The 19,020-nt window shown below is 44.7% G+C and overlaps 1 protein-coding gene across 7 annotated transcripts in view; it reads left to right on the top strand.

The window, feature by feature from the left end:
- The first annotated feature begins 81 nt into the window (after nucleotides 1–81).
- The window catches only part of SZT2 (SZT2 subunit of KICSTOR complex), a 60,603-nt gene continuing 41,664 nt past the window's right edge, over nucleotides 82–19,020 (top strand). For 5 of the 7 annotated variants that reach the window (XM_030823670.1, XM_030823672.1, XM_030823671.1 and 2 more), the window contains exons 1-4: nucleotides 82–178; nucleotides 13,029–13,154; nucleotides 13,453–13,626; nucleotides 14,227–14,397. In XM_030823670.1, the coding sequence (XP_030679530.1) occupies nucleotides 152–178; nucleotides 13,029–13,154; nucleotides 13,453–13,626; nucleotides 14,227–14,397 (498 nt within the window). In that variant the 5' untranslated portion in view covers nucleotides 82–151. Of the gene's footprint in view, nucleotides 179–13,028; nucleotides 13,155–13,452; nucleotides 13,627–14,226; nucleotides 14,398–19,020 lie in introns of those variants that run through there. The other 2 variants (XM_030823674.1, XM_030823676.1) reach the window with 2 other exon arrangements.

A 19,020-nucleotide genomic window follows, 5' to 3' on the forward strand; every position in this document is an offset into this window, starting at 1 on the left:
ACGCCTAAGAGAAGGCTTCGTCCACCAATCAGAAAACTGGAACTCGGACCTCCCACCGACTTCCGGTTCCTTCTGGGTGCCGAGATAGCCAGGTCAGGGGTCAAGAGTGGAACACCCTCACTGGCCCGGGCCGGCGCTGGAGGGCTGTGTGATGGCCTCGGAGCGCCCCGAGCCGGAGGTGAGGGGCGGGCGGGCGGGCGCAGCACTGGGCCCGGAGATCCGAGGGGGAGGGTCCGGCGGGCAGGCGTGGCGTTGGCCTCCTCTAGGTCTGGGGGTGGCCGGGCTGCGTAGCCTCGGCAGGGACCAGCCCAGCCCGGAAGGCCCGACTGTGGCACCGCTGCGGACTATGGGACGCGGTCCGCAGTTTCCTCGGGGAGCTAAAGAAGTAACTCTTCGCTTTGTTTTGTTTACTGACATGTCATCCGCGTCGTCGACTCTTTGACTTAATAGTGGTATTAACAAAACTTGTATTTTGACTTTCTGTTGCAGTTCCAGTGGGCAACACGGCAGTAGATTTACTTTGCCGGTTTTTGCATTTCTTTAGGCATTGGAATGCCGTAAACAGCATGGATTCATTTAGTTCTAGGGCTCATGCTTTTAGAAAAACAGCTTTAATTTCATGAAAAAAACATTTGAGTCGGACTGAGACCTCGTTCCAATGTTGGCGCTGTCATGTAGCTAATCTGTGCAACCTCAGGCGAGTCTTCGCAGATCCTGTTTCCTTCTTTATGAAATATCTGTCTTATAGTGTTTTGTGAGGATCACATGTAATAAACCAGAAAGGTCATGTGATATATTCGTTAAATGCTAAGGAACATGCAGGGAACCTTATATATGTTGTGTCATTCAGACTTGTGCAAGGAAGATGGCATTCTCACAGAGGAGAATACTGAAAAATGAGAAAGATTTAGTACCTTACTCAAATGCCACTCATCCAGGAAGTAGCAGTTTGGAGTTAGAAGATCTGAGCTTAAAATCTCAGATTTGGATAAAACACCACCACCAGGAAAGGTGCCGATATATTAGTAGGTGGGAAGGGTGAGAGATGTGTATAATGATACAAATAGTATTCATTACTGCATACATACTGCATGCTCGGCACCATTCTAAGCTCTTTACCAGTATCAGTTAATCCTCAGCCCTATGAAGTGGACACTGTTATCATCTCCTTTTTTTAGTTTAGGAACTGAGGCACAGAGATATTAAGAGTAACAAAGTAAGCCGGGCGCAGTGGCTTACGCCTGTAATCCCAACACTTTGGGAGGCCGAGGTGGGCGGATCACCTGAGGTGAGGAGTTCGAGACCAGCCTGACCAACATGGAGAAAGCCTGTCTGTACTAAAAATACAAAATTAGCCGGGCATGGTGGCCCAGGCCTGTAATCACAGCTACTCGGGAGGCTGAGGCAGGAGAATTGCTTGAACCCGGGAGGTGGAGGTTGCGCGATGAGCTGAGATCATGCCATTGCACTCCAGCCTGGGCAACAAGAGTGAAACTCCATCTCAAAAAAAAATAAATAAATAACAAAGTTACACAGCTATTAAGTATTAGAGTCAGGACTCCAAAACAGATGGCCAGGCTCCAGTCCTTGTGTTCTTAACCATATTGTTCATAGTATAAATAATAAAGTAGCCACAGAATGGTAAATCTCCAGTTCACTGGGATTTGGTGTGGTAAGACCCAACATTGAATATGGTGGTAGGAAACCATGCCTTATTTAAAATAGTCATGTTCACAGAGGTGGTAGAATAGCCCATGCATCAGAAATATCAATCAAGATCAATCAGAAATATTAATACAAGAAAAACTATGAAACAGTTTAGAGGATGTTTCATTATAGATTAAAGTGAAAGGAGGTGGAGGGATGTGGGGAAATACAGCATACCTTTTAGGCAGATAGTCTAGAACAACACCATCCTGTAGAAATCTAAAGCCAGCCACATGTGTAATATTAAATTTTCTGATAGCCACATAAAAAAATGAAACAAATGAAATGAATTTTAATTATATATTTAACCCAAAACTCCCCAAATTTTCAAAATGTAATAAAATACAAAACATCGTGAGATGTTTAACATTGTTTTTGGTACCAAGTCTTTAAAATCTAGTGTTGTATTTTACACTGATAGCACATCCCGTTTTGGTCTAGCAACATTCTAAGTGCTCAGTAGCCCCATATAGTAGTCTTTACCATATAGAGCAGTACAGAGCTAAAGTAATTTCAAGTCAAGACACACAATCCTGGGAGTCTCAGCCAAAAGTTAAGCTTTTTTTTTTTTTTTTTTTTTGAGATGAAGTCTCGCTCCATTGCCCAGGCTGGAGTGCAGTGGTACGATCTTGGCTCACTGCAACCTCCGCCTCCCGGGTTCACGCCATTCTCCTGCCTCAGCCTCCCGAGTAGCTGGGACTACAGGCGCCCGCTACCATGCCCTGCTAACTTTTTGTATTTTTAGTAGAGACGGGGTTTCACCGTGTTAGCCAGGATAGTCTCGATCTCCTGACCTCATGATCCACCCGCCTCAGCTTCCCAAAGTGCTGGGATTACAGGCGTAAGCCACTGCGCCTGGCCTAAGTTAAGCATTTTTTAACTTCCTGATTTGCATTTCTGAAAATTTTATCAGAAGGTAAAGAGATTGAAGAGTTCTGCCCCTGGGTGTAATAAAGTTATTGACTTTTAGAGGCTGTTAGGATCCCAAGAGAGAAAGATTGGGTATAGTCAGATTTAGGAAATCGTTCATTCATCACACTCTTGAAATATCTTATGAGTGCTGGTAGGAGTCAGAATTGTGCTGAGTATCGGGGATACAGAGCAGTGTAAGACAGACATGCTCCCTATCTTTATGGAGTAAACAAGGATTGAATTAGGATAATAAGTGCTGTAAAGGAGAGAATTAGGGTGTTTAACAGTGGTTCTCAACCTACCTTGTTAAGAAATGGGGAGGCAAGGGGTCGTGAATAGGAAGACTCAGAAGAATGACATTTAAGCTGAAGCCTGAAGAATAGGTAGAAGTTTTCTAAAAGAAGAGACAGCATTGCAGGCAAAGGGAATAGTGAAGATCTTCAGGTGAGAAGGAGCCCAGTGGAGCCTTCAGAGAACTAAGAGGAAGCAACTCCTAGTGTGGATGCAGTATGACAATGAGAATAGCTAGCACTTATTGAATGCTTACTGAGTATCATCTGATACTCAAAAATTATCTGAAAATAAGCACTTTTATTATCCGTGTTTCACAGATGAGGAAACTGAAGCATAGAGAGTGTAAGTCTGCCAAAGCCATATAGTTAATAATCAGCAGAACAAGCAATTTATCCTAGGTGCTCTGGCACTGGAATACATGCTTTTAACGGAGTGGGGATTGGTGAGAGATAAGGCTGGGGAAGATGCAGCTTGAGGCCATGCTAGAGGCTCAGGACTTTGATGTATAGTGGTAAGAAGATTTTAGCCAGTTTAAGAGGGGGAAATAATCCACATTATTTTGTGGGAATGTGTTAACAAAAGACAGCACAAGGGTTAGAAAAGGCTGAACAAATCAGACCTTAATCACAAAGGGACAGGTACAAAAAGACAAAGCAACAAATTAATGAGATGGGCCATGCCTCATTCATCCTGGTATACATGGTATGCAGCACAGTGCCTGGTAATGTTTTATTCATCTTGGTATAAATGGTATGTAGGCCTCAATAAATGTTCCAAAGAATGATAGCCTTCCTCTCCTGTTTAATTGCAACGACATCCCTATGAAGATATTCTTATCCACATGCTATCAATAAAGAAACTGAGGCCTGGAAAAATTAAGTAACTTGTCCAAGGTCACCTATATAGCAAATGATAGAATCAGATTTGAATCCAGGTCCCTGACCCCGAAACTCTACTTTGTCTTCCTTGTCAGACTACTCCAAGAGTAATGAACTTCAGACTCAAGGAGGATTAATATGAGGACTTGAATCTCCATGTGGGTGGGATGCTCTGAGAACTAATTCAGGGATTCTCAAATGTTAATGTGGAAGAATCACTTGGAGACCTTGTTAGAATGTAGATTCTGGAGCCCATCAACTCTTTTTTTTTTTTTTTGAGATGGAGTCTTGCTCTGTCACTCAGGCTGGAGTGCAGTGGCGTGATCTTGGCTCACTGCAACCTCTGCCTCACAGGTTCAAGCAATTCTTGTGCCTCAGCCAACCGAGTAGCTGGGACTACAGGTGTGAGCCACAGCACCCAGTCTGGAGCCCATCAACTCTTAATTCAGTTGGTCTGGGGTGGTGCCTGGGACTCAACGCTGTATTTTCATAAGCACTTCAGGTGATTTTTCATGCAGCTGGTCCTTGGATCCCACTTTGAAAAATACCATTCTAGCTGCTTAAATTATTTAAGTCTTCTAGTTATGATAAATTACATCTTGAAAGTGAAGAGAACTTAGAAATGATGTTTTGAAAATATAGTTGTTGGGCTGGGCGCGGTGGCTCATGCCTGTAATCCCAACACTTTGGGAGGCTGAGGCGGGTGGATCACCCGATGTCAGGAGTTTGAGACCAGCCTGACCAACATGGAGAAACCTTGTCTCTACCAAAAATACAAAATTAGCCAGGCGTGGTGGTGCATGCCTGTAATCCCAGCTACTTGGAAGGCTGAGGCAGGAGAATCGCTTAAACCCAGGAGGTGGAGGTTGCCGTGAGCTGAGATGATTCCATTGCACTGTAGCCTGGGCAACAAGAGCAAAACTCCCATCTCAAAAAAAAAAAAGAAAAGAAAAGAAAATATAGTTGTTGACTTTGAAGGATCATATATAAAGGGGGATGTTGCAAGAAGGCTAGGCAAATGTTCAGCAAATGTTCCTGATTTCAGGAAGGTGGATTCTGTAAGAACTGATTGATGAGCTAGACCTCATTGTGCCTTTGGAGAGTCAGTCCATCATTCAAAATAACCTTCAAGAAAAGGTGGGAAAAAATGGAAGCTGTACAGTAGTAAAACTTAGTGGCCTACTAACTGGTAATCGGAAGAAAGCTTTCTAATAGTCTGTGCCCTCCGTCTCGTTTACCCCCATTCTCTCCTCACTTAACAAGCCTTGCTCAACCTTCAGCATCACTTTCTCTTAAGGTATTAGCTTGAATCAGGTTACTTTGTTACTTGCTTGCTTTTTTGGGAGGAGGAGGAGGTCAGGGAGTGGGGCAGGGTCTTGCTCTGTCACCTAGGCTGGAGTGCAGTGGTACGATCATGGCTCACTGAAGCCTCAACCTCCCTGGGCTCAGGCGATCCTCCCACCTTAGTCTCCTGAGAAGCTGGGACTACAGCCACATGACACTACACCCAGCTAATTTTCATAATTTTTTGTAGAGACAGGGTTTTGCCATGTTGCCCAGGCTAGTCTCAAACTCCTGAGGCTCAAGTGATCCGCCCGCGTTGGTCTTCCAAAGTGCTGGGATTGCAGGCATGAGCCACTGCACGTGGCTGTTACTTGTTTTTGTAGAACCACATTCTTATCCTTAGGAGCACTTAGTGTGTAATTATACAACAGTTACAGTGATTATTTGATCAATGTTTTTGTCCTTCATTATAGAGTACGTTTTATGAGAGCAGGGAATGCATGTTTTTGCTTTTCATTGTATCATTAGGACCCAGCCCAGTGCCTAGCATGTACCAGGCTTTTCATAAATTTGTTGAGTGAATGCACGCATGCTTACCTTGCCTTTGTTCTTTTTGGAGTTCAGTGAGGACATGATGGCACCCTGAACAAATTAGCATGGAAATCGAACTGGAGAGATTTAGTAGAAGAAGAAACAACACTCTTAAGCTTCACCATAAAATAATAGGCTGAATTTATCCAAGTGACAGGACTAATTGAATGATCGTATGTGTCCAAAAAAGCCAGCTGAATAAGGATAAAATGGGAGATGTGTTTGGACAGCAGCACAAGTGAGAAAGTCATGGAGGTTTCCTGAGCAAGTATAACCTAGGAGAATCTGAATCTATGACCTCACTTGAGTATTATGTTCCATTTTGGTCCCCACATTTTAAGTTGTAAAGTAGATCAGCCAGAATTCATTCATGGGCACATAATCTAAGATATAAAATACTGAGGAAACTTGAAACCATGCCATTTGAGGCATACTTAAAGAACCCAAAGATGTTTGTTTTAGAAAAGCAAAGACTCAGGGCTGTCATCCCATGTTTAATAGACTCTCGTTTGGCAGAGGGTCAGATTCTCCCTGTGTGGCCTTAGAAGGTAAAACAAAAAGTGGGTTAGATATTTTCAAGACAACAGATTTTAAGAGCAGGTCAAGATATTATCAAAAAGACAGATTCTGGCTCTATGTCAGGACATTCCCAACTCTGCCAACTAAACAGGTATGGGCAAAAAAAACAAAAAACAAAAAAAACAACACAAGTGAATGGCTGTGCAGGACTTCTGACTCAAAGAAGAGAGGTAAACAGCAACACTTTGTTATTACTAATCTGTGCATTTATACACGTTACCTTTTACAAGGTGCTTTCACACATCATTGGGCTAGCTGGTATTTTTATACAGGAGGAAGCTCACCCACAGTCTTAGCTATCAAATCACAACACTTTCTTTCCGTAACACTGTTCTTTCTAAAACAAAGCTAATGGAACATAAAGCAAATCTGTGGGAATCCCCATTTGCACTCCCCCAGGGTTCCAGGAACAATAAAAAAGAAGATACTGGTAAAAACATGGTAAAAACGATGTTTGTGGAAGCAAAGGAAAAACTCCAAAAATAGAATAGCTTACTTTGTCCATAAATGATTGAAAGGTGAAGTGAATAAAGGACAGGAACTCTTCAGCAACAAAAACCATGTTGATAGAAGAGTGAAAAATTAGAAATTATTGGTAACAAATTAAGAATAGCTGGAAACAGAATAAATACAGCTTGTGAGATTAGTTTTCCTTGTTCATACATGTATTCAACAGTTATTATTAGAACACTTAGTATGTCTTGGCACTGTGCTAGGCTCTAGGGTTATAGCAAGAAACAATGTATAGGCCAGGTGTGGTGGCTCACACCTGTATTCCCAGCACTTTGGGAGGCTGAGGCCGGTGGATCACCTGAGGTGGAAGTTCAAGACCAGCCTGGCTAACATGGCAAAACCCTGTCTCTACTGAAAATACAAAAATTAACTGGGTGTGGTGGCACGTGCTTATAGTCTCAGCTACTGAGGAGCCTGAGGCAAGAGAATCACTTGAACCAAGAGGCGGAGGTTGCAGTGAGCCCAGATGGCACTGCTGCACTCCAGCCTGGGTGACAGAGCGAGACTCCAATTCAAAAAAAAAAAAAAAGAAACAATATGTAGACATGGCCTCTACCTCGCTAGATCTTCAGACTTATACAGGAAACAAACATTAAAGTATACAAATTCTTTTTTTTTTTTTTGAGATGGAGAGATGGATGGAGTCTTGCTCTGTTGCCCAGGCTGGAGTGCAGTGCCGCAATCTTGGCTGACTGCAGCCTCCACCTCCTGGGTTCAAGCGATTCTCCTGCCTCGGTCCCCTAAGTAGCTGGGACTACAGATGTATTCCACTATGCCCGGCTAATTTTTGTACTTTTTGGGAGAGGTGGGGTTTCGCCACGTTGGCCAGGCTGGTCTCGAGCTCCTGGCCTCAGGTCATCCACCCGCTGCGGCCTCCTAAAGTGCTGGGATTACAGGTGTGAGCCACTATGCCCGGCCCCTACAAATTCCTAATTATAAACTCTGGCAGGTGTCATGAAGAAAAAATACAGAGTGCTGTGTGAATGCCCAACATAGGGCCCTAACTTATTGCAGACAGTCATGGAAAGGTTCATTTATTAAACCTAGATTTGCCATGATTTTAGTCCTAGAAGATGAGGTGACCACGTGCCCAACTCTGTCCTTATAGTGCTGACCCACGGCCACGTGCTCTTCCCCTTTTAACCCTAGCCTTATGTGGGCCAAAATGCTTTTCCTTGGTTATTCCTTGCATAGCTGAAACAGGCTAGCATTTGAAAAAAAAAAGTATTTAATACCAAAGAACAAAAGGAAAGTAGTATTGACACTAGTGTTAAGATGATCTCATCTTGAGAAAAGTTGCAATAATTATGATTAGTTTTAAATGTCCAGTTTGCCATGCTTAGAACAGATAGTGAGAGGGGAAGAGGTGGTGGTGGGGAGAAAAAACCATAGCGAATTCACTTATTTAGCGAAATGTTATTGAACATCCTATGTGCCAGGCACTGCACTGGGCTCTGGAGATAGAGTGATAAACAAATGACTGCTGAATTAGGATAGCCTTCCTGTTCTGATAATGCTCTGAGCCCCAAACCATCCCTTAACAAAAAAATTCTTTTTTAAAACTCCAGTAAGTCTCTTGTACATCCTTTTTTAGATAAGAACTTTGGCAGTATCCAGCATAGTCAACACATAATATCCCACCCACACTAGCTAAGTCAAACCTGAAGGAGAGGTTGCCTGGTTTAGTATCCCACCCTAAAACCAAGGATCAGAGAAAGAAAGGGTGAGTAATTGCTGTGATTTCCTTCTTTGCCAATAAATAGACCCCTTTTCTGTTTTTAGGAGCATGGCAATAAGAGTGTACAATTTGATGGGACTTTTCGATGGGATGTGGTAGTCAGGAATAACTATCTAATTTTTGTAGCTAACTTAGAAATCATTTTGCAGTAGGTTGGGTGCGGTGGCTCACGCCTGTAATCCCAGCACTTTGGGAGGTGGAGGCGGGCTGATCACAAGGTCAGGAGTTCGAGACCAGCCTGGCCAATATGATGAAACACTATCTCTACTAAAAATACAAAAAATAGCCAGGCATGGTGGCATGCCCCTGTAGTCCCAGCTACTCAGGAGGCTGAGGTGGGAGAATTGCTTGAACTGGGAAGGCGGAAGTTGCAGTGAGCCGAGATCATGCCGCTACACTCCAGCCTAGGCGACAGAGCAAGACTCTGTCTCAAAAAAAAAAAAAAAAAAATCATTTTGCAGCATATTGGTTTCCAATGCTACTTTAATCATCCTTGACATCTTCCTTTTTGTTACTTTCCTCCTATGTCCTGACTTATAATTAATCACCAGTTCTTTTCTGTCCCGTTCTAAAGATCCCTTGAAATGCAACTAAGTTCACTGTTTAGTTCAGCTGACTTTTTGTTTTCCATGATAAGACTTTCACAGTGAAAGATAGTGGTGGTTTTGCATCCTGGCATTATTTCATCAAGACCCAGTCTCACACAGTTAACAGAATGGCTACTTTGAGTAGCTCTAGTCTAAGCCACTGTCATCTCCCCTAGTTGTTAGCCGGCGGTGCAGGGGTGCTTTCTAAATCGCACAGTAGCCAGAGGGAATATTTTTTTTTTTTTTTTTTTGAGACGGAGTCTAGCTAGGCTGGAGTGCGGTGGCATGATCTCAGCTCACTGCAAGCTCCGCCTCCTGGGTTCACGCCATTCTGCTGCCTCAGCCTCCTGAGTAGCTGGGACTACAGGCACCCACCACCACGCCCAGCTAATTTTTTGTATTTTTAGTAGAGAGGGGGTTTCACTGTGTTAGCCAGGATGGTCTCGATCTCCTGACCTCATGAACCGCCTGCCTTGGCCTCCCAAAGTGCTGGGATTACAGGCATGAGCCACGGCGCCCGGCCACCAGAGGGAATTTTTTTTAATGCAGATATAATGTTACTGTCTTGTGGAATCCCTTTAGTAGCTTAAACTCACTCAAACGATGAATCCAAAATCCTAGCCAGGGCCTGTCTCAACACTGTATTGGAAAGCAGTGTAGTAGAGAGTAGTATCTCCCAAGGTGTAATTTCATTTTATTATTATTTTTACTTATTTTTTGAGACAGAATATTGCTCTTTTGCCCAGGCCGGAGTGCAGTGGTGTGATCATAGCTCATTGCAGCCTCAACCTCCCAGACTTAAGTGATCCTCCCACCTCAATCTCCCAAGTAGCTAGGACTACAGGTGCTCACCACCATGCCGAGCTAATTTTTGTATTTTTTTTTTTTAGAGATGGGCTTTCACCATGTTGCCCAGGCTGCTCTCAAACTCCTGGGCTTAAGTGATTTGCCCGCTTTGGCCTCCCAAAGTGCTGAGATTACAAGTCTGGGTCACAGTGCCTAGCCGCAAGATGTGATTTTAGATGTTACAGAGAGAATATAATACGCAATCGCAACATATTGATATTTAAATTCTCTCTTTATCTTTCTGATTATGTCAAAACATCCTTTCTGCTCATTACCCCCATTGTGCTCCTTTTCGTGACTTAAAATCTCTTCTGCTCATAAGCCCTCAGTTTTATCCATTTGTCACTCTCAGTAGATGGGCTTTTGCAGCTCACCAGGCCTTGGTTTGACTTCTGAGCCTATACTTACTACTTACGTTGAATCACTTAACTTTTTGGACCTCTGTTTTCTCCTGTTAAATGTTTTGTTGTGAATACTGAATGAGCTTACTTATGTAAAAAACTTAGTATAGGCCGGGCGTGGTGGCTCACGCCTGTAATTCCAGCACTTCGGGAGGCCAAGGCGAGTGAATCACCCGAGGTCAGGAGTTCCAGACCAGCCTGGCCAACATGGTGAAACAGTCTTTACTAAAAATACAAAAATTAGCCGCGCTTGTTGGCGGATGCCTGTAATCGCAGCTACTCGGGAGGCTTAGGCAGGAGAATCACTTGAACCCAGCAGGCAGAGGTTGCAGTGAGTCAAGATCGTGCCACTGCACTCCAGCCTGGGCAACAAAAGCAAAACTCCATCTCAAAAAAAAAAAAAAGAACCTAGTATAGTGTTGTAATAGTTAACTATAATAAATAGTTAACTTTTTTTTTGGACAGGGTCTCGCTCTGTTGCTCAGGCTGGAGTGCCATGGTGCCATCATGGCTCACTACAGTCTCGACCTCCTGGGCTCAAGTGATCTTCCCATCTCAGCTTCCAGAGTAGCTGGGACTACAGGCACGAGCCACTACGCCTGGCTAATTTTTGTGTTTTTTGTAGTAGAGTTGAGGTTTCATCACGTTGCCCAGGCTGGTCTTGAACTCCTAGGTGCAAAGGGTCTGCCCACCTCAATCTCCCAAAGTGTTGAGGTTATAGGCTTGAACCGTTATGCCCAGCTGTTACTGTTAATTTTTACTCTTACCAGGCATTGTGCTGAGCACTTCATATGCATGATATTCCTTGATCCACAGAACAGCACTTTAGACTGGTATTAGAATTATCTCTATTTTACAAAGGAGGACACTGAAACTTAAAGAGGTGATACAACCTTTCCACTGTCTCACAGCTAATAAGTGGCTGAATTGGGATTCAAACCCAGACTTTCTGAAACTGAAATTCTTGAACTTGGCCTCTACAGAGTACTTTTTTTTTCTTACTTTTTATTTTATTTTATTTTTTTTGAGATGGAGTCTCACTCTGTCACCCAGGCTGGAGTGCAGTGGCATGATCTCGGCTCACCGCAACCTCCGCCTCCTGGGTTCAAGCGATTCTCCTGCCTCAGCCTCCCAAGTAGCTGGGATTACAGGCACCTGCCACCACGCCTAGCTAATTTTTGTATTTTTAGTAGAGACGGGGTTTCACCATGTTGGCCAGGCTGGTCTCGAACTCCTGACCTCAGGTGATCCACCCGCCTCGGCCTCCCAAAGTGCTGGGATTACAGGCATGAGCCACTGCACCCTGCCCTTTTTTTTTTTCTTTTACATAGTACTTTTGCATATATTTTAGATGCTCAATAAATGTGAGTTCCTCCTTCTTGCCTTCTGCTATCATCCTTATCACTTTCCAGTACTTCTTTCTGTATCTTTTTACCCTTTCCTTCTGTCTTGGAGCAGAAGAAAGACTACAACTTCACAGCCATCGTGTCTGTTCTCCACACTTTGACATTAGAAACTCTTCATTATTGCTTTTCCAGGGCTTTTTCAGTCTTCTCTCGGTGCATATTTCCCCATTTTGGAAAAAATAATTCTTCACTTTCTTTCAACATCATGTTTCTCAACAGGCAGTTATTAACTTCTGTTCATTTCTCCTCTACTACTTGCTCTTCAGTTCTTGCCGCCTGGTGTTCTTCCCCTCATTAATCAGGGACACAGGAGAAATTTGCCATTTATGTAGGACAGACAAGAGAAAGGGAGTAAGGAATGTGACAGATAAGGATTAATCAGGAAGAGACATGGGGGAGTTCAGACCAATTGACCTTTATTTCCTTGGTGAACTGTGGGCAAGTTTATCTGCTGGGAGGGGATTGAGAGATTGGAAAACCTCCTGTGGGGAACAGGAAAGGCTGCTGGCCAGGAGAATTCAGAGGACTGGTAAAGGCCTGCTAGAGTGGGCACTGCTGGCAAGGCGACAAGTTTCTTTCTGTCCAAGTGCAGCTGCCATACATAGTATATGTCTGGATAAGGGAAAATGTCAGATTCATCCCCAGATAAGATTTGACAGGACATGTGTAGTGGAAGGACAAGGACATGGGCAAGGGAACCGATGCTTGTTAGAGCATTGTTGAAGTGGCCACCTATGAGGCAGTGGAGGCAAGAACTAGAGGGCTGACAACTGAGAAGTGCGGGGGTGGGGACTATGACCCAACAGAGGTTTGATTTTGAGGTATTCGGAAGGCTTGCTATTCCTTCGGTGAAAATTTCTTCAGTGCCTGCTGTTGTCAAGACTTGTTAGGAGTAACTGACTGGCATTCATGTAATGTATTAGGGACTTGTCCTGGTATTTGCTTTGTTTGTAGCAGTTTGCCAAGCACAGGGGCACAAAAATAGAATCAGACACAGCCCCTGCCCTCAAAAGCTTATAGTTTATAGGTGAAACTCACATAAACTTTGTGGAAACAATATGGAAAGGTCACTTCATCTATATGGAGGTCTGTATCGGGCAAACAGGAACAGAGAGTTGAGAATTGACTCCCTGGGAACACCTTGCATGGAGGTTGGGGTAAACTTTTCACTTCTGCTGCTTTCCCTCTCACAGATGGTGAGTTCCTTGGGCAAATTATTTGCACAGTGATCTGTGTGTTCCAGGTACTCGGTGCCATTTTTTAAAGATGTATTAATGTCTCTTTGTTCCCAGGTGGAAGAAGCTGGGCAGGTGTTCCTGTTAATGAAAAAGGATTATCGAATCTCCCGAAATGTTCGCCTGGCTTGGTTCCTCAGTCATCTGCACCAAACTGTGCAGGCCACACCCCAGGAGATGCTGGTGAGGCCTAGACACACAAAAGATGTGAGGGGCCAGCCCAGAAGGATCTGTTTTTTAGGAGAGTGCTAGAGACAGATAGGGAGGGAGACTAACTCTTAAGTCTGGTTAGGGCAAGGGACTGCCTACAAGATGATGGAAATTTTAAAAAATAATTTTTCCAGAGAGTGAGAGGAAGAGTATACGGTTAGATTGAGGGAGGTAGAGCCAATGATGTGTCATTTGGGATATAGAAGGCAGGTCCTGGGAAGAAAGGGGTACTTCCCTGATCCTTTCCTTTTCTTTCCATCCTAATTTTCAGCTTCAGTCTGAACAGGAATTGGAAGTCCTCAGTGTCCTGCCCCCTGGGTGGCAGCCAGATGAACCAGTGGTCCCAAGGCCATTCCTCATTGTACCTTCCACCCGGGTCACCTTCCTGGCTTGGCAGTATCGGTTTGTCATTGAGCTGGACCTTAGCCCATCTACTGGCATTGTGGTAAAGGATTGAAGGGAGACTGTAGGAAGAAAGAATGGGGTGGGGTGTGAGGAGAGGGAGAGGCCTGCGGGGAAGTGAAAAATGGTCCCAGCCTACCACTTTGGAGAGAAGACAGGCTCATAAAGGAATGGTGGGTGTTTAAAAACAGAACTGGGCCAGCTGTGGTGGCTCATGCCTGCAATCCCAGTGCTTTGGGAAGCCAAGGCGGGCTGATTGCTCGAGCTCAGGAGTTCGAGACTAGCCTGGGCCACATGGCAAAACTCCCTCTCTATAAAAAATACAAAAATTAGCCAGGCATGCTGTCATGCACCTGTCCTAGCTACTCAAGAGGCTGAGGTGGGAGGATTGCTTGAGCCCGGGAGGTCGAGGCTACAGTGATCTGGGATCAGGCCACTGCGCTCTGGCATGGGCAACAAAGCAAGACCCTGGTTTTGCTGTTTTTGTTTCCAAAAAACACCCCAGAAACTGTTCCGTGTGGGGCACTGTATTTGGATGTGCGATCAGCCATAAGTGTCCTACTGACCCATGGAAGCTGCATGTTTCTGCCCTCTGGTTAGGGCTGCCTTTGGACCCCCTCGAGTGTTCTTTCTCTGCCCGCAGGATGATTCCACAGGGGAGATCTTGTTTGATGAAGTTTTCCATGCCTTGTCCCGCTGCCTAGGCGGGCTGCTTCGGCCCTTCCGAGTGCCTGGATCTTGCATCGACTTCCAGCCTGAGATCTACGTAACTATCCAGGCCTACTCCTCCATCATTGGACTGCAGTCCCACCAGGTATTGCATCATCTCTCCAAGTTTGTACCCTCAGACCAAATTTCTGTTAGTCCTCTGACCAAGTCCTTATCCTGTCTCTGCTGTTTGTCCCCAAAGTCCTGAGCTCTGCTGGCTTCTTGAACCTGTTTTCTAGTCATCCTCATGAGTCTCTCTGCCCTTGAGAAGAACCAGTTCCTCTGGACTTAAAGGGCTTTCCTATAGACTTCGGGTCAGTTGGTGTTGATTGGACAACTGCCTTTTTCACCGCTCCTGTAAATCTCTTTGGTTCTGGCCACTGGATGTCTGTTTTCTCCGTTCCCCTCTTCTCCTTTAGTTCTATTGGATGGTTTCCTGATGTCCTGGCTCCGGCTAGTACCCTCAGGAGATGGTCTTTTGGAATAGTTTTGTGATTTTGAAAGACAGCAAATAACCCAGAAATTGGTTTCAAGGATAGAGGAGTGTCGTTTTTTGTTGTTTTGTTTTTGTTTTTGTTTTTGTTTTTTGAGATGGAGTTTCGCTCTTTTCGCCCAGGCTGGAGTGCAATGGCACAATCTCGGCTCACTGCAACCTCTGCCTCCTGGGTTCAAGCGATTTTCCTGCCTCAGCCTCCTGAGTAGCTGGGATTATAGGCACTCACCACCAGGCCCAGCTTATTTATTTATTTATTTTAGTAGAGATGGGGTTTCGCTGTGTTGGCCAGGTTGGTCTTGAACTCCCAACCTCAGGTGATCTGCCCGCCTCGGCCTCCCAGAGTGCTAGGATTATAGGCGTGAGCCACTGTGCCCAGCGTGGGTCATTTTTTTTTGAGGGCCATGTGAACTGTTGGGTATAATGCTGACCACACAGATAATTACAGGGCTTATCCAGCATTCAAGGAGGCTATCACAAGACACTCCTTTTGGAGAATGGCCAAGTCTGTTACTGGAATATCTGTTTTTGACTTAGATAAGCATTGACCCAGTTTCCCCTAATCTGCTTTTAACTACCCTTAACTTATTGGTAAAGGCTTTCCCTGAAACTGTCCCTGATGGCTGCATTGTCACCTTAGCTATCAAACTGGATTTGAGAGATAAGATATTGGGAACATGATCTAAGGGTCTGAAACATACAGCAACAAAATTGGTGCATACCTGGATCCCAGGGCAGGGATTGCCAGCCCTCTGCCCTAGTTTAAAGTGCTTTCCTAGTATAGCCGTTAGGACTATCAGTTGTGGGCTGCATCCCCAGATGTGGGCCAGGTTTTGCAGGCACTGATAGCCAAGGCAGGGAGAGCATGGATGTTAGGTAATCACTCAAAACTTGGTTCACGTTGGCAAACACTTAATGAAGCCTGATCTATACCAGGCCTGAGCAGGTCCTGAAGACACAGATGAATCAGACCTTGTCTTTCTCCTGATGGGAAGAGTTGAGATTTTAGTGGGGGAGATAGATATTAAAGGGAGGTAATTGTAGTTGAATGTGATAAGGACACCGATAAGATGACTCAGGTGCTATGGGAGCACCAAGAGGGAGCACCCAACCAAGCATGGGGCCACAACAGAGAAGTCTTTCGGACAAAGCAGCATTTGTTTTTCATGTTTTTGAGACAGAGTCTTGCTGTGTTGCCTGGGCTAGAATGCAGTGGTGCAGCCTCGGCTCACTGCACCCTCCACCTCCTGGGTTCAAGCAATTCTCCTGCCTCTGCCTTTCAAGTAGCTGGGATTACAGGAGCCCACCACCACACCCGGCTAATTTTTGTATTTTTTTTTTTTTTTTTTTTTTTTTTTTGGTAGAGACAGGGTTTCACCATGTTGGGCAGGCTGGCCTTGAACTTCTGACCTCAAGTGATCCACCTGCCTCAGCCTCCCAGGGTGCTGGGATTACAGGCATGAGCCACTGTGCCTGGCCCAAAGCAGCATTTGAACTGAGTTTTGAAGAAAGAATTGAGGTTAACCATTCAAAGAAGGGGAAATGGACTTTTCTGACAGAGGGACCAGCAAAAGCAAATACGTGGTACTATGAACCTGTACTCTCAATCACAGGTGTTTTAGGGAACTACATATTATTCAGTGTCAACAGAGTAAAATTTGAATGTGGAAAGGGATGGTAAAGAGGAGACTGTAGACATAAGTGGGAGCTGGTTATGAAAGGCCATGAATGTGACGCTAAAGACTTTGTGCTTTATTCTGTGGGGGAGTTCAGTGTGGAGGATAAGAGCACTGGATCTGGAATCACATTGCCTGTGTTTGCTTCCTAGCTGTACCACTTACTGGTTGTATGTCCTTGAGCGAGTTACTTAACCTTTCCGTGCATCTGTGTCCTTTTTCCAAAGGGGATATTAACATTGCCTATATCATATGGTGATTGAATTAATACATGTCAAGCACTTAGAACTGTGCTTGCCACATACAAAATGTGCAAATATTAGCTATTAAAATAATTAGCCATAGGTAGTGGAGAACTATTGAAAATTTTAAACGGACAGTAACAGGATCACATGTGTACATTGGGAAGATCACAGTATTTTGTGGCTAATATGGAGGATGGATTTGGGACAAAGTCTGGATGGGAGAATAGACGAGGATTATTGTAGCATGGGAGAGAGGAGGAGGCCTGCATAAGGACAGCAGTTATAGGGAAGGAGAGGATTTCATCAGTTAAAGCCCCAGGGCCACTTGGCCGCCGTGAGCCAGCCTTTTCGTTTTCTCTGTGGCTCCCTCAAAATGTATCCTGGCTGGGCGCAGTGGCTCATGCCTGTAATCCTAGCACTTTGGGAAGCCAAGGCAGGTTGATCACATGAGGCCAAGCGTTTGAGACCAGCCTGGCCAATGTGGCGAAACCCCGTCTACTAAAAATACAACAACAACAAAAAAAAATTAGCTGGGCATGGTGGTGCATATCTGTAATCCCTGCTGCTTGGGAGGCCGAGTCATGAAAATTGCTTGAACCTGGGAGGCAGAGGTTGCCATGAGCCAAGATCACGCCACTGTACTCCAACCTGAGCAACAGAGTGAGACTCTGTCTCCAAAAAAAAAAACAAGATACATCCTGTTAAATCACAGCACAGCAGTGCGTGCCTGTAATCCCAGCTACTTGGGAGGCTGAGGTGAAAGAATTATTTGAGGCCAGGAGTTTGAGACTAGCCTGGGCCACAGAGTGAGACCCTGTCTCAAAAGAAAAAAGTTAATTCACATATATAATACATGTCCACGAAGATTTGAAAAATACATTAAAATATAAAGAAAAAAACAAAACCCATCTATAATACAATACCCAGAAACAACAGGAGTTGTGCAAACAATAGTAGTTGCTTCTGGGTATCGTATTAAATTCTGACCTTTTTTTTTTTTTTTGAGACAGAATCTCGCTCTGTTACCCAGGCTGGAGTGCAGTGGCGCAATCTGGGTTCACTGCAACCTCCACCTCCTGGCTTCAAGCGATTCTCCTGCCTCAGCCTCCCGAGTAGCTGGGACTACAGGCGCCCGCCACCACGCCCGGCTAATTTTTTGTATTTTTAGTAGAGATGGGGTTTCACCGTGTTGGCCAGGATGGTCTCGATCTCCTGACCTTGTGATCCGCCCGCCTCGGCCTCCCAAAGTGCTGGGATTACAGGCGTGAGCCACTGTGCCTGGCTTAAATTCCAACATTTTATGGAACTTTCTTCTAATTTTGTGTGTCTTTATCCTCCCTCACCTCCATCTCTTTACCCAAAGAGAAAGGGAGAATCAAGAGTCTCATTCTAGACACATGATTTTATGTCCTGTTTTTTGTTTTGTTTAAGAGACAGGGTCTCACTCTGTCGCCCAGGCTGGAGTGCAGAGGCATGATCATAGCTCAAAGTAACCTTCAACTTCTGGGCTTAAGTGATCTCCCACCTCAGCCTCCCAGGTAGCTAGGACTACAGGTGCGTGCCACCACACCTGACTAATTGTTTTAAATTTTTCTGTAGAGACAGGATCTTGTTATGTTGTCCAGGCTGGTCTCAAACTCTTGGCTTCAAGTGATCCACCTCAGCCTCCCAAAGTACTGGGATTACAGGCACGAGCTGCTGTGCCTAGCCTGTCCTGCTTTTTTTTTTTTTTTAACATATAGTATGGGCAATCTTCTGTGTCACTAAATATTCTTTGAAAATGTGATTTTTAATGTCCTGTTAACTTACTGTTTCATCATATCTTACCATATGTTTAGCCAGCCCCTTCTTGGCCACTTGAGTTGTCCCAATTTTCATTATTCTAAACAATATGAATAGGAACATCTTTCTCACCTTTTTATGGCTCCACTTCTGCTCATTTTCCTTCCCATGGGCCTGTAGAGTGAGACAATGTCCCACTTTCCCTCTTCTGGCTCGCCCCACCCACTTACCCGGCTGGGAACAGGGAGTAAAAAAGTAGTTGTTCCATGGGGTCAGGGTCCGGGAGAAGTGGGCATGTGGGGCAGGTTGTACGAGTGTGATGGGGTGAGATCCTGAGGGCCACCGCAGGGACTGCTGGGTCTATATACAATTTTAGGATGGGGACACTTACGTTTGAAGTAGAAGAAAAGGAGCCCGTGGAGAAAGAATGAAGACATTAGAGAGACAAAAGGCTCAAGATTAGATGGACAGATTAGCTACAGGGAAAAAGAGGAGGAAGAGGAATCCTTTCTTCAGCACCTCGAAGGAAGAAC

The sequence above is a fragment of the Nomascus leucogenys genome, chromosome 12 (genome assembly GCF_006542625.1).
Source record: "Nomascus leucogenys isolate Asia chromosome 12, Asia_NLE_v1, whole genome shotgun sequence".
Lineage (NCBI taxonomy): Eukaryota > Metazoa > Chordata > Mammalia > Primates > Hylobatidae > Nomascus > Nomascus leucogenys.